At 38.7% G+C, this 13,798-nt stretch overlaps 2 protein-coding genes across 2 annotated transcripts in view; one reads left to right on the top strand and one right to left on the bottom strand.

Annotated features, from left to right (window-relative positions):
- Positions 1–1,564, bottom strand: part of nt5c2b (5'-nucleotidase, cytosolic IIb) — a 32,097-nt gene extending 30,533 nt beyond the window's left edge. The window contains exon 1 of the mRNA XM_084715958.1: positions 1,368–1,564. The gene's annotated coding sequence lies outside the window, so the exon portion shown is untranslated. The remainder of the gene's footprint in view (positions 1–1,367) is intronic.
- A 4,823-nt stretch (positions 1,565–6,387) lies between these two features.
- Positions 6,388–13,105, top strand: inab (internexin neuronal intermediate filament protein, alpha b). The gene is made up of 3 exons (XM_084715957.1): positions 6,388–7,576; positions 8,126–8,250; positions 9,656–13,105. The coding sequence occupies exons 1-3, from the start codon at positions 6,530–6,532 to the stop codon at positions 9,930–9,932; spliced, it is 1,449 nt and encodes a 482-aa protein (XP_084572083.1). The 5' UTR covers positions 6,388–6,529; the 3' UTR covers positions 9,933–13,105.
- Positions 13,106–13,798: the final 693 nt, after the last annotated feature.

The following is a 13,798-nucleotide window of genomic DNA, read 5'->3' as shown; positions in this document are numbered from 1 at the left end:
TTCTTCAAACTTGGCACAAATAACCATTTGGACTCAAGTAGAGCTCGACCCAATTTCTGAGACCAAGAACAATAGCGATACTGATTTTAGAGGGGACAAATCCACTGAGGAATAGGAATTTTCAAGCTGGAATGAAAATAGACCTACATAAATAAATGAAAAAAAAGAAAAGAAATTAAGATATTGTCAAACAATTGTATGTAAAGAATAAATAAAAAATAAACAGATAAACACAAGAATTGTCAATCGTTGAATATTTTAATACTGTCAGCCAATTAAGGACAGGTTGTAAAAGAAGAAGCATAGTGTCCCAGCATTTACACCTTGTCCTAATGAATGCGTGTGCTAAATCGAAATCACCTGAAGCATCATTTTTTTTTATTATTATTATTATTATTAATATTATTAATATTACTAATATCATCACAAATTATTTAAACATATATGCAGGTACCCATATATCTGTGACAGGTCTGGCTCTAGACTCAAGGATGAACTGATTAGATTTGGGTGGTCATAGGTCACTGTGACCTCATATTCATCCCATTCTTCTGAACATGATATCTCAGCAATTACTTGCTTAGACTTTGGTTAATTTATGACAAAACTTCACACTAATGTCTAATAGAATACAAGCAAAGCTGGGGAGTAACTGGTTACATGTAATCAAATTACAAAACTGAAACGTTGCAATTACTGGGAAAAAAAATATGTAGTTACAGTCACGAATGACAATGGTTATTACAAAGGGGTTACGTTTGACTTCTTCTTGTTTTTAGCTGATGTCTTTGTGACACCTTGGTCCACTTGGTGAGAGCCTGGTCCTCTCTGTGAACCTGGTTCAAGGTGAGAACCTGGTCCTCTGGGGTCTGAGGGGAGCTCTGGCTTAGAAAGATTCATAACAAAGCAATAAGCGAACCTGCACTGTGACACAAGGCTAAACAGAAGTTGTAACAGGCTTTGTTGCCGCGGGTCAATCTGGTCGACGTTCATCTCAACACGTAACGTCAACTGTCATTTATGTTTAAGCATTAGCTTAAGTTCCTCTGTATAAATGTAAAAGACTTTTCAACGAAACCAACGGTGGGAGGTTAGCTTTAGCTCCTGTAAAAGTGTCTTAACAAGCTAACAGCACAGAAAAGCCTTGTTCGCAGGGTACCAAACAACGTCTTGTTATTTGCTCAACAGTAAAAGCTAGTTAGCTAACAGTGGGCTCAAACAGCCTCTGTCCTGCTCTTTTTTATCTGACATTGATGAGAAGGACAGCCGCAGAGCTAACGCGTTAGCCTGGCTTTGCTGCAAAAAACAAAAAGTATCGGGGCAGACAGATTTATCTGCGTTTAGCCGTGACTGCAGCCGTTACTCACCTCTGAGTTCCTGAATAAAACAACTGCACCGTCAGTTAGTGTGAGCATGCGCCTTGAGCTGCGCGAAAGTCGCAGAAGTCGCTGGCGGTGTATTTTCTTACAGAAAGCAGCAGTCAAAGCGGTGATGTGTTCACTGCACAGCCAGGCAGCAGATGAGTGTCTGTGCTCTGACTGCTCTCTGCTATCTCTCTGTGTACTGCTGCCAGCTGTTGTTATGAGACATTCAGGGGGCGGCGTTTCATCCTGTCTATCAAAAGGAGGCGGGGCTATCTGTCGTCGTGGCACAGACACGTGATCCCACCACGGTCCTCTTACGTCTGTTATCAGTCGACTAACATCAAGGTGCGGAGACACCTACATGAACTGCATCCAGTTGTGATGTTGCAATAAGTTTGCCTTCAGTGTGCTTATGTTGTATATTCAAGCTGGAATATTACCACATTACTAACATTCATGTTTTCAACTGAAAATATTTAGCTAAATACATTAAGTACAACCTATAGATTCATGTAAACATAATCCCTTTCAGTCATCACTTGCAACACGCTAGAAGTGTGGTGCAGTCTGTATCTGCAGACATCCGGCCCTCTGTCTGTATTTCCTTATTTTCTTTGTCAGTATTTTGCAGTGCTCAGGACGCTTTACCAACCCTGAACGTTGGTATTTGACGTCCTGAGACTGAGACTCATCAATCAGCTATCTTTCTGGTGTGTTTTTACAACAGCTCTGACAAATCCTGCTGATTCTACCTTCCAACAACAAAAGCTGCAGCTGCACAAACAAAATAAACATTAGTTGTTTGTTTATTAATTGCATGCATTCACAACTGTTAAGATACAGATACATCTGAAAATACTTGTACTCTGCAATGGATATATACGGAAGCGTGTTCCTGCCTGAAATAGAAAAAGTGAACAGTAATATGTTTTAACAAGAAAGTTTATTGTTACAAGATGTTTTTCACATTATAACAAGATATTTTCATGTTATTACAACATACAAACTTATCACATTATAACAATATATTGTATCTTGCCAGAGGCCTCATGTGAAAAGTTTCTTGTTATAACGTCAGAACATGTTTTAAAACAATATAAATGATCTGTAAGTTATATGAACTATCGTTATAATGTGATAATTTTTATCATAATCACGTGATGCTGAAATTATATAAGATTTTGTGTTGTAACTTGAAATCTTTTATGTTTTAACAAGAAAAATAGTGTATGGTTATAACAAGACAAGTTTCTTTTTAAGTTTCTTGTGAAGTGTATATGTTGTAATAATGTACTATTAAAAATATTGGTCACGGCAGAAATAATGTCCTTAATCGACAGCAGTTATATCTCAATTGACACCACACACCTAATGGTGCAAACATAAGACATATTGAGCTGTATTTTGTATCAAATTTCACAAAACCTATAAATGTTTGTTATAAAACAGTATTAGACCCTTTGTCAGGTCCTTATTAGACTTTATTAGAGGGTATTAGGGACCCATTACAACAGATTTGTACTGTAAACTAAAGTGAAATCACATCCTCTGCTACTTCCACATTTAACACAAACATGTGAACCAATCTGTTTGTTTGTTTACTGTCTAATAGAGAACATATTATTTCTAGCTTTTGTATAATTTAATACAAAGTACAGCTTATTAGTGTACTGTAAAATAAAGTGCAACAAAAATATCTTACATAAAAAACATCTTGTCATAAAAAACCTTTCATCTTTTCAAGTTATAACGTGATACTGATCCATTAGACCATCCTAGTTTATCTACTTAAAACACAGTTATGTGGTTTATTCTAGTCATCCCAAGCAGCAGTGCAGCAGCATCCTAAATACAGAGGTGGGTAAACTGTATTTCCCCTCACTGATTGATACAGCTGATCTGAAAATAGATGAGTAAACTCCTAGCTTCACTTCAAAGAGGTGCATGAGCTGAGTTTACTTGGTTTCACCCCCACCATGCCCCTGGTCTCAACCTAAGGGTCAGACCCCTCCAAAGGGTCACATAGTAAATCTGAGGGGTCATGAGATGGCTACTGGAACAGGAGAGAAGAAAAACTAAGTTCTGCTGCATACATTTGTATTCATTTGCTATTTTAACAAAATATTGTAGGGCTTTATCTCTTTGGGCCTCAGACCATTATTTAAATTGAAAATGTGAGAAATTTGGAGTAAAAATGTCTCTTTGGTGAAACTACTAACAACCCACAGACATCTGAAACATGAGGCCTGAACTACACACTGTTTTGTTGGTTGGAAAGTATTGCTTTTATCTTTAACAATGTATGATGTTTATAAGTGTAATGTTTTGTTTTCTATGTATATTTTTAATCTAAGAAGTAACTGCTAAACATAGCTGCCAGATAATGCAGTAAAAATACAATATTAATCTGAGAGATAATTGAGTAGATGTATAAGTAGCTAAAATGGAAATACTCAAGTAAAGTACAAGTACCTCAAAATTTTACTCGTGAACTATTGCATGCATAATTCCAAGACAGTTAGCTTCAATAGATTTTTGAGTAACTAAGACTCTTAGGTTTTGAAATAAACTGAACAAATTTTGCATTTTGCTGACCTATAATCTTTTGTTGAGGTAATTTACTTTTCTTCTTTTGATAATCTTGAATCTTTGAGTTTTAGAAACTTGTATTTCAAAATCTGTATTTCAAAAATTATTCACTGTGAGCGATGACCCAGATTTGTCATTATTTGGGTGCTTGAAAATTAAATGGCTGCAACTGAAAACAAACAAACAAAAAACTTTGACTTTAATGAGTTTACTCAACAAATGTTTGAAATATATTTTTCTAGAACTCAAAGATTCAACTTTCTCTAGAGGAGAAAAGTAAATTACCTCCACAAAACATTATTAATTGGTAAAAACTTTTACAAAACTTAGAGCAATATGTAGCAATTTTACATGCAGCAATGAGTGCAGCAGTCAAAATAGTAAGTTGAAGCAAAACTCAAAAATCTTTTGAAGTAAGTTGCCTTAACATTTTGAATTTTCTAAGCATTTTTTTCATTTTTATACTGTTTATAGTGATTTGAACAATAGCATGTTGTTTGGTGTGACCTTGAGGTTAAAGTGGTGACTTAAATCTTTTATTTACAACTATTCATATCTATATTCTGTTAACAGTATACTGTCATTGTCCTGCCACACTGTTTTAGCATCAAGCAGAATCTTATCTTTCTCAAAGTAGACTGTAAGTCTGCTTACCAGAATAACAGCCTTAAATCTTAAAATCTACCCTAATCTATGGAAATCTAAGTATACTCAGTCACAGTAACTGAACAAAATACAAAAAGTACATATTTTACTTTCATCCATTTCACTTCAGACAATAGTTCCCATGTTTTTCATTTCATGGGAACCAAAAAAACAAAAAAACAGCTAATTTGATCAGATTTAACACAGACCAACAACTGAGGAAGATCATACTGTTCTTGTCCACAGCATAATGCCAAAAATGCATTACTCCAGATAATTTTGTGTATATCAAACCTTTCTATTGACATTGTCAGAACTCTGTGCCTCCCCTGCCCTAAACTGGTTTACTTTGGCTTGCAGGATGTTATTTTATTCACACATACTTTATCATTGCAGACTTCACAACAATGTTTGATATCAGCACAATTTACAAAAAAAAAGAGGCAAAAAACCTCTGTAGGGCATCTCAGTGGCTCAGGTTTAAATACTTTGCATAATTATGATGTGTGTCTTTCACATTGCAGCTCCACAAGCAAACAATGTCAGCAATGACCCCTCATGGCACCAACCAATCAGGGCTGATACTTGTGTTAATCTGGACTATTGAAGCCCCATGGCATTGCATATACTCTAGTGTCCTTTGATAACAATGGCTTGTTTTGGCCCTTTGCGTTCTTGTTGGGGAAATCACCTATTTATGTACCAGTTCATTCATCATCTGTTCACCTGAACATCCACCACCCGGTAAGCTGCATTCACTATTATAGTCTAGTACCTGAACAACAAGTACCAAATCATGTTAACCTATATCAGAATTAAATATTCATGTGTGTTTGCAGTGCTACAGTTTGACAAGAGAGGGCAGCAAAGGCCTGTCAGTAGGATGCTGTTTTCAGGAGATGCTGAACACAACTAAATCCTCACCAAACAAAAAACTTTAACTAACATATTTATGTTTAAATTAACTTTAAATATAAATTAAGATCAAACTCAAACTTTTTTTGAAGATTCACCTCTAAAGTGCAAGCTCAAGGCCAACAACTAGACAATAGGACATAAGAAGTAGTTTGTTGCTTACACCTGTACGAAAACGTTTATATATTTTAATAGCTACTCTGTTGGTGCAGTAATCCAAAAATAAAAGTGAAACTCTCATTCTCTCTTTATTCATCTATTTCAGCCTCATTTTAACTTGAGAAGAAGGGGTACAAAATCAAAATCAGCTCATTTTAATCTTGTAAAATCATAATGATTTGTGTAAAAGTTTGTTGGACATTTGAGGAATTACAGTACAATGTTCATATGACAGGTTAGACTTTTAAATCACAAGTTTAAAGTTCACATCATTAGAAAAAAACTGCAGCTGTAGAGGAGATTTTGTTGACAGTCGCTGCAATGGTTTAGAGAACAGTAATACTGTAACTTATCAGCTACTGTTGCAACTATAGAAAAAGTTTTGCAGTAAAGTGCACCATCATCCTGCTTCAAAATCCATATTGTGCACTTGATGTGAATTTGGATTTGGGGTGGAGGAATCACAGTTAGAGGTCAGCTCAATGTCAAAAGCTAAGGATTTGTTTCTGAAAGAACATTTCAATACCATTTCGTTAGTTTAAAGTCTGCAACAAGCGATGAAATATTGACGCATCAGCACTGCGCCAAAAAGGACAGTTCCATCTGCTCCACACAAAGAACAGTGCCAGCTGTGCACATCTGGAGTGATGTCAGAAATATTGTAGACTAATTATAAGCAAAGAAAAATTAACCCCAGCACAATATTCCGCATTGATTCTGACATACACCGGTCGACCTGCTGCATGTGGAACGAAAGAGACCGACTGTTGCCATCGGGCATTAATTAGTGATTGGGTTGGTCCTCCTATATAAAGGAGACGCGCCCACCGCTCCGCTCTGTCTCCATTCAAGCCAAGATGAGCTACGGATCTGAAGTCTTCTCCTCCTCCTCCTACCGGAAGATTTTCGGGGATTCTCCCCGCTATGCGTCCTCTCCGTCGCGGTCTGCGGGGAGCTTGTCCTCCCGGGGAGGGTACCGCTCCTCTTCTCTGTCCCGGAGCAACATCTCATCCCTGGGCTCGTACAACAGGAAGCCGGGCCGCTCCTTCTCGTCCATGCCGCTGGAGACCTTCGACCTGACACAGAGCAGCGTCCTCAACAATGAGTTTAAAATCATCCGCACCAATGAGAAGGAGCAGATGCAGGGTCTCAATGACCGCTTTGCGATGTTCATCGAGAAAGTGCGCAACTTAGAGCAGTACAACAAAGTGCTGGAGACGGAGTTGACTGCGCTGCGCCAGCGGCAGACCGAGCCGTCCCGCCTAGCCGAGCTGTACCAGCAGGAGATCCGCGAACTGCGCTCACAGCTGGAGGAGCTGAACGGGGAGAAGTCCCAGCTCCTGATCGAGAGGGACAGCATCGAAGACGACCTGCAGAAGCTCAGGGGGAAATACGAAGAGGAGTTCCGCGCCCGGGAGGAGGCGGAGGCCACCCTCAAGGCTTTCAAGAAGGATGTGGACGATGCCACCATGGTGCGCCTGGACCTGGAGAAGAAGGTGGAGTCCCTGCTGGACGAGATCAGCTTCCTCAGGAAGGTGCACGAGGAGGAGGTGACCGAGCTGATGGACATGATCCAGGCCGCCCAGGTGTCCGTGGAGATGGAGGTGTCCAAGCCGGACCTCACCTCCGCCCTCAAGGAGATCCGCGGCCAGTACGAGTCCATGGCGTCCAAGAACCTGCAGTCCGCCGAGGAGTGGTACAAGACCAAGTTCGCTGACCTGTCCGAGCAGGCCAACCGGAGCAACGAGGCCATCCGGGCCAGCAGGGAGGAGGCGAACGAGTTCAGGAGGCAGCTGCAATCCAAGACCATCGAGATCGAGAGTCTGAGGGGGACCAACGAGTCTCTGGAGAAGCAGCTCCGGGAGATGGAGGACAGGCACAATGTGGAGATTGGAAACTACCACGTAAGCACATTTTATGACATGTTAACCGTTTATCTGTCAGGGTACAGGCGAACAGAAAATCATGATCTCATTGAAGTTTATTTCAAATGAAATAAATCCACACTACAGTGGGTTATTTTTCTTAAAAAGTGACTATGGGAGTAATAATCACACCAGGATCAGCTGCTGTGTGTCGTGCTCTGTCCGTGGTGCTGAAACTCAGTCAGTCCCCCCGGGACAGGAGCTCAGCAGCTGTATCTGACAACGCCCACTGAGCGCCTAGGTGCCCTCACTGAGTAAATTCATACAAGTGCTGTTTTTCATTCAGTTCTCCCAACTGAGAGTGTGTTTTTAGGACAAACATTACAACAACAAGTTGCTCATAAATGACTCTAATCTCCAGCTTCACACTGTAAAGGTTAACAACAGGATAGGCAGGGGTCTTTATTTGGACACTGCAATTATTCCTCTGCAAGCAACGTGGCCAGAGACTATTATTTCAAAATTATTTCTCCTTTTAAATCTTGAACGATGGCCTGTTTTTTTTTTTTTTTTTTACATGTTCTTTAGGACAACATGGCTGAGCTGGAGAATGAGCTGAGGACCACTAAGAGCGAGATGGCCCGTCACCTGAGGGAGTACCAGGACCTGCTCAATGTCAAGATGGCACTGGATATTGAAATTGCAGCTTACAGGTAGACTCTCCTGTCAGACCACTGGCACATGATCAGTTATGATAACCTCTACAATATGAAAGTGAAAGAGCAGAATTTAATAACACTAACACTGCGGATTTTTTAGTGGGGAAAATTTCACTCTCTGTGTTGTCTAGTTGCTTTTCTTGTCAGGTACTAGGGGTGTCACAGTTTCAGTATTAAATAGAAAATCCATCAATCTTTCAGTTTCAATAATGGAAATCAAAGTCAGAATCAGCAATTCTCTCAGTATTTCACTGAAAAAAAAATTCAAGGCAACTGTTAGTATGTCCACTATTTTTTCATCAAAGTTTCATTAAACTCAAATTCTTAAAATTTGAAATAAACTAAAACAGGTGTTACAAACCTATAATCTTTTGTTGAAATAATTTACTTTTCCTCTTGAGATACACTTGAATCTTGATTTCTGTATTTTGAAAAGTGTTTACTGTGAGCTATGAACCAAGTTTTTCATTATTTGGGTTCATGAAAATGAAATGGTTTCAATTGAAAACATTACATTATTAATCATTACTCACTTTCACTTTACTGAATTTACCAAATGAGTTTTGGAATAGAAAACTTTGTTTCTAAAACTCAAAACATCTTTAAAATTTTTAAAATAAGAAAGAAAGAAAGAAAGACAGAAAGAAAGAAAGAAGGAAAAGTAAATAATCTCAACAAAAGATTATAGGCTGGGAAACTTTTCTTTTAGTTTATTTTAAAAGTTTGAGTTTGATTCACAAAGCAAAATTTTAAAGTAAAGACAGTTACTTTTAAATTTTGAGTTTTCTTAACTTTTTCAGTGTCTTCTCTCCCTGTTCACACCTACTTCCTGCATTGTGCGAGTCTCTGGAGAAAAAAAACAACACTTCAGAGAAGACACAATTCAGTTTCCCAGCAGTTAGATCACACTTGAGACCATATAGTTTGTCTTTTAGAAGGAAATTTTAAAAATGTAAATGACAGTTCTTAGGCCATAAAACCAACGATTTGTCAATCTTTACAAATCGAGACTTGATTGTCTAACAGTGACTTTTAAAGAAAAGGGTTAAATCAAAAACTTGAATCAAATCATGGCCTCAAACTTGAAAGTCATTTCGAACTGTGGGTTTGAAGAATTTACCCCTTCAAAGTCTCTCCCCATGTTGCCCCGTATATAGCTGAGCAAAACTGGAGTCTCAGCCAACTTTCTCTTTCACTTGTAAAAGTTAGATATAGGGTCACATCTTAAATTAGCTAGTGAGCTAATGTTACCAAAGCGCTAGCTAACTAGCTAGCTAATGATTGATGTAGATTAGATCAAGTGACATTAGAGCCAGAAAAGGGGCGGTAATTAAAAAGAGTCACTTGTGACACCCCTGTCTATTCCCTTTTATCTTTATCCCCCTCTTCCTCTCTGCAGGAAACTACTGGAAGGCGAGGAGACCCGCATCGGGACAGGGATCACCTACCCTGGTCCCACCATGAGCGCCGGCACTGGGCAAGGCTACAACTACCAGTCCCGTGTCTACACCAGCTCCGGCAGGGGCTCCAAGAAGGAGGGCAAGGATGAGGAGCAGCAGAACAAGTCTGGTGCCAAGGTCTCCCAGCGTGAAATTTATGAGGAGACGGTGGTCACCACCAAGAAGATGGAGAAGCAGCAAGATGCCAACGATATCCCTACCAATCAGAAAAACTAAGAGCCTACTGTAAGCCTGTTATTGACCCCTGATGCTTCCCTCTTACCCCACAACCCAAACCTCTCTTCATTTCCCATCCTAAAACAAACCCAGAGCCTTTACACTGAAGCACTAGTGGAGATCTGAGATGCCTTCTTATTATAAGTATAGTCAGATTGTCAGGTTTGTATCTGAACTATTGTGTGTTGGATGTCCACAAGTGTGTAAAGTGCAGGATCTGGATGTTTGTTTTTTATGTGGGTTCCTCGTCCCCTTTGTCCCCCACATGTGTTCCCCCAAAGGAAATCCATTGTAACTCTACTGTAACCATCACAAAACCACAATACATCTGTTCTATCTCTGTTTCACAATTCAACATCAGACAACAACAAGCACTTAGGTAGCATCTCTTACAGGAGTACAGTCTTTCAACTGGTCTTTCACACTTACATCAATATGTGATGCTGGAACACAGTAGATGATAATAACTCTGGTCATTCACTATACTACCACAAGCTGTGAGATACTCTCTACACATTCCAATGGGAGCATGTGTGTGTGCGAGTGTTACTGTTAAAGAACAAAAACACATCAGCTGTTGTCAGTTACTCTTTCTGCATCCACTTGAACATACAAATAAAATTATTCTTGATATAATAATGACAGTTTAGTGAGGAAGCACACGGTCTGCAGGTATAGCAAACCAGCCAAAATAAATAATAATATATGACAATGTCTTGCTGAGCCATTATTTACTAAAAATGGAACTAAAATCTCCTCTTGCACAAATGTTTTCAATCACAGTCGGTGAATCAGTGGTCCAATCTGCTCTGCATGACAGCAATACAGAAGAGGATGAACATCCTCAGTCCTGCTTTTTAACTTCCAGGAGAAGTTTCACTCCCAAAAGTGTATTACTGTAGCTATTTAAACGAGATTTGAAGCCAACAAGGAAACAAATATATTAATCGAGGATAATTTGCATGGTGTATGTAGATGTCATGCTTGCATGGAATCCATCAACTCATTCCACACGGTTAGGTTGTTTGGAGTTAAAAGGTCGGCCACCAACCGACCGATGCTGAGCATCATCACGCACAACACTCATTATTAACTGTACTAGACGTGCGCTTGTTAGCCTGTAGGCTAGATATGAAGACTACTGTTCTTTCTGTAGGATGTGACGTAGGTAGGCTACAGATCTCTGCTGCTGATGCTATGAGGACGAGGAGGAAAGATCCTCTTTAAGGCACTTAAATAGGATTGTCAAATTGGTAATTATGAGCAGTTTGCACAATGTGTAGTGAAGGATACAGGGAAAAGGGAAGCAAAGATGCCCCAAAGCTGTGGTTCTCGACCTTTTTGAATTGTGCCCCTTGCCCCCGAATAATCAGGTTGGTGATCGCAACCCCCGCACCCCAACTCCAGTCTGATTCTGAAAACAAAATTGATTTGAACATTGTAGCTGAGTCTCAAACAAGTTGATAGGTCACTGCCCTGGTTCTGGTGGCTCAAACATGTCTGTACAAGTCCAATAAAGCTGCCAGACTAAGTGTCCATTTTTCAGGTCATAGTGGTATTTAACACTGAGACAGCAAAGCGGACATGCCCCCAGTGTTCAGACCAGAGAAAACTGATTTTGAGACCTAATTTCATATTATATTTATATTATATACCCAGTGATTATTTTAATCGTTCAAATTGACTGGATGGTTAGTAATACGTTTCTGTGGTGACTCAGAACACGTATTGATTATTGCTTTACACGGACTCTATTAATGAGGTGACTGTTATATTTTTTGAGACCAGCTGTATTTTTCTTTGAGCACTTGAACCTTATGCAGAATGTCGTCGAGCTGCTTCCTGGCTCTATATTCCATGCTGCTTGCTCAGATATTTTATTTTTCTCTCCACAACCAATTGGGCGACCCCCAGAAATTACCTTGCAACCCATTTGGCGGTCCCAACCCCAAGGTTGCGAACCACTGCTCTAAATGAGGCAAAATGTAGCTAATATGATGAGAAAAAGGAAGTGAATTTTCTCCAGTCAATTAGAGACAGAATTGTAAATGACACTTTAGCACAAATGAACATGATTCTGTGTGATCCATTCATTTAACACCATTTCCCATGTGCCATCCATGATGCGTTTGAGCCCCAGAATCCATACCATTATCACCCAGCCAGAGGGAAAAACCATCAACGCTCAGAATACATCACAGATTCAGTCAGAAGCTGACAGATTTAACCACGACATGTTTGAAACAACTTGACCTCGCTCTTTATAACTGTGGCCATGACTGGATAAAATGTCTGTTGTAGTTCAACCTCACCACTAGAAATCCTTCAGTATGAGAGACTTATTGCTCGTTTTTTCTGCTTGTGCACTGCCAACTTTAACACACCTATCTTATTCTGCTGATACTGCTGCTGCTGGTCCTGGCGATCCATGCCCTGACAAACTGCACTCACAAAGAAAACAAAAAAACCTATTGATTGTACGGCAGACTGTTCTGGATTGGGTCCCTGCTGTTTTACTTGACGCTTGTAATAGGTATCTTTGTACTGTAGCGAGTGTGTTTGTATCTATACACAGTGGCCTATCATGATGAATTTTTGACAGGCAGCAAATCTTAAAGTAAGGCAATTTGTCTCAGACGTGCAAGAACTTATGAATATAAGCAGCATTTATACAGCTACAACGATGGATGAGTGGTTCATAGGTGCAACTGTCAAGCCTTTATCGTTACACTGTAAACCAAAATAGTTTTCATTGGTGTCTGAAGACGAAATGTCAACACTACTTCTACAGCACTGCCAAACTTTTCTAAGTGCACACGCAAACACCACTTCATGGAGAAAAAAAAACATCTAGTATTTTCTGAAAACAGTACAGAACGTCACCAATCCAAAACTAACAATCAAGATTTAGCCATAGAACAAATACTGTAGGACGTAAAATGCCTTAAAACACCAGCAGCTTTTATTCTGGCCATGTGTGTGATGTGTATGATTCTGTTCAGTGGGGTGTTTAATCATTTATTATCTCTTTATTAGCGTTTATTAGAGCTACCATGACTACAGAAGCATAGGAATTGAATGTAGTTGAAATGCTAGTCTCTTTCCTGTTATTACTACTTATGTATTGCTGTATGACACCATATCAATAAAGACTTGACATTACTGAGGCTGCATATGGGTTCATTGTGTTTATTTGTATGTGACACACTTTCTAGACAAGGATACCCCATGTTGTAGAAAAGATATGATTTTGTAGTCATATGTCACTGATTGGCATCCCATTAATGGTGTTAACAATGATAACGTACATGGACTCAAACTATACTTGTTTAATTGGTGATAAATGAGGATTAATGACAGTGGTGGAAGTAACTAAGTACATTTACTTAAGTTCAGCACTTGAATACACTTTTGAGCTATTTGTACTTAACTTTTTCTCCACTGCATTTTTTTTTTATGTTTATAGTTACTATTTGTTTTGCAGCAGTAGATTAATAATGCAAAACACAAACTCAACAATCTGATGTATTCTTCTTCTTCTTCTTAATATTATTATTATTATCAAGATAATCGAAAGTATATAAATTAAATAATAATAATAATAATAATAATAATAATAATAATAATAATAATAAAACCATTTACAATAAAGCAATAAAAATATATGCATATTGGATGATTTTTATTGTTCATACTTTAAATATATTTTGATCCTAAAATAAATTTATATTTACTTTAATAAAACTTGTATATAAACTTGTAATTTAGTGTTTGTACTGTGTTAATGCTACATTTTCTTAAGCAAAAGATCTGACTATTTCCGCCACCACTGAGTAACGATGACAAGTCAGTGTGATTCATAATAG

The sequence above is a fragment of the Lutjanus erythropterus genome, chromosome 3 (genome assembly GCF_056507025.1).
Source record: "Lutjanus erythropterus isolate fLutEry1 chromosome 3, fLutEry1.hap2, whole genome shotgun sequence".
Classification (NCBI taxonomy): domain Eukaryota; kingdom Metazoa; phylum Chordata; class Actinopteri; order Lutjaniformes; family Lutjanidae; genus Lutjanus; species Lutjanus erythropterus.
The sequence above is the reverse complement of the archived record's forward strand: the minus strand, read 5'-3'. Positions and strand labels throughout refer to the sequence as shown.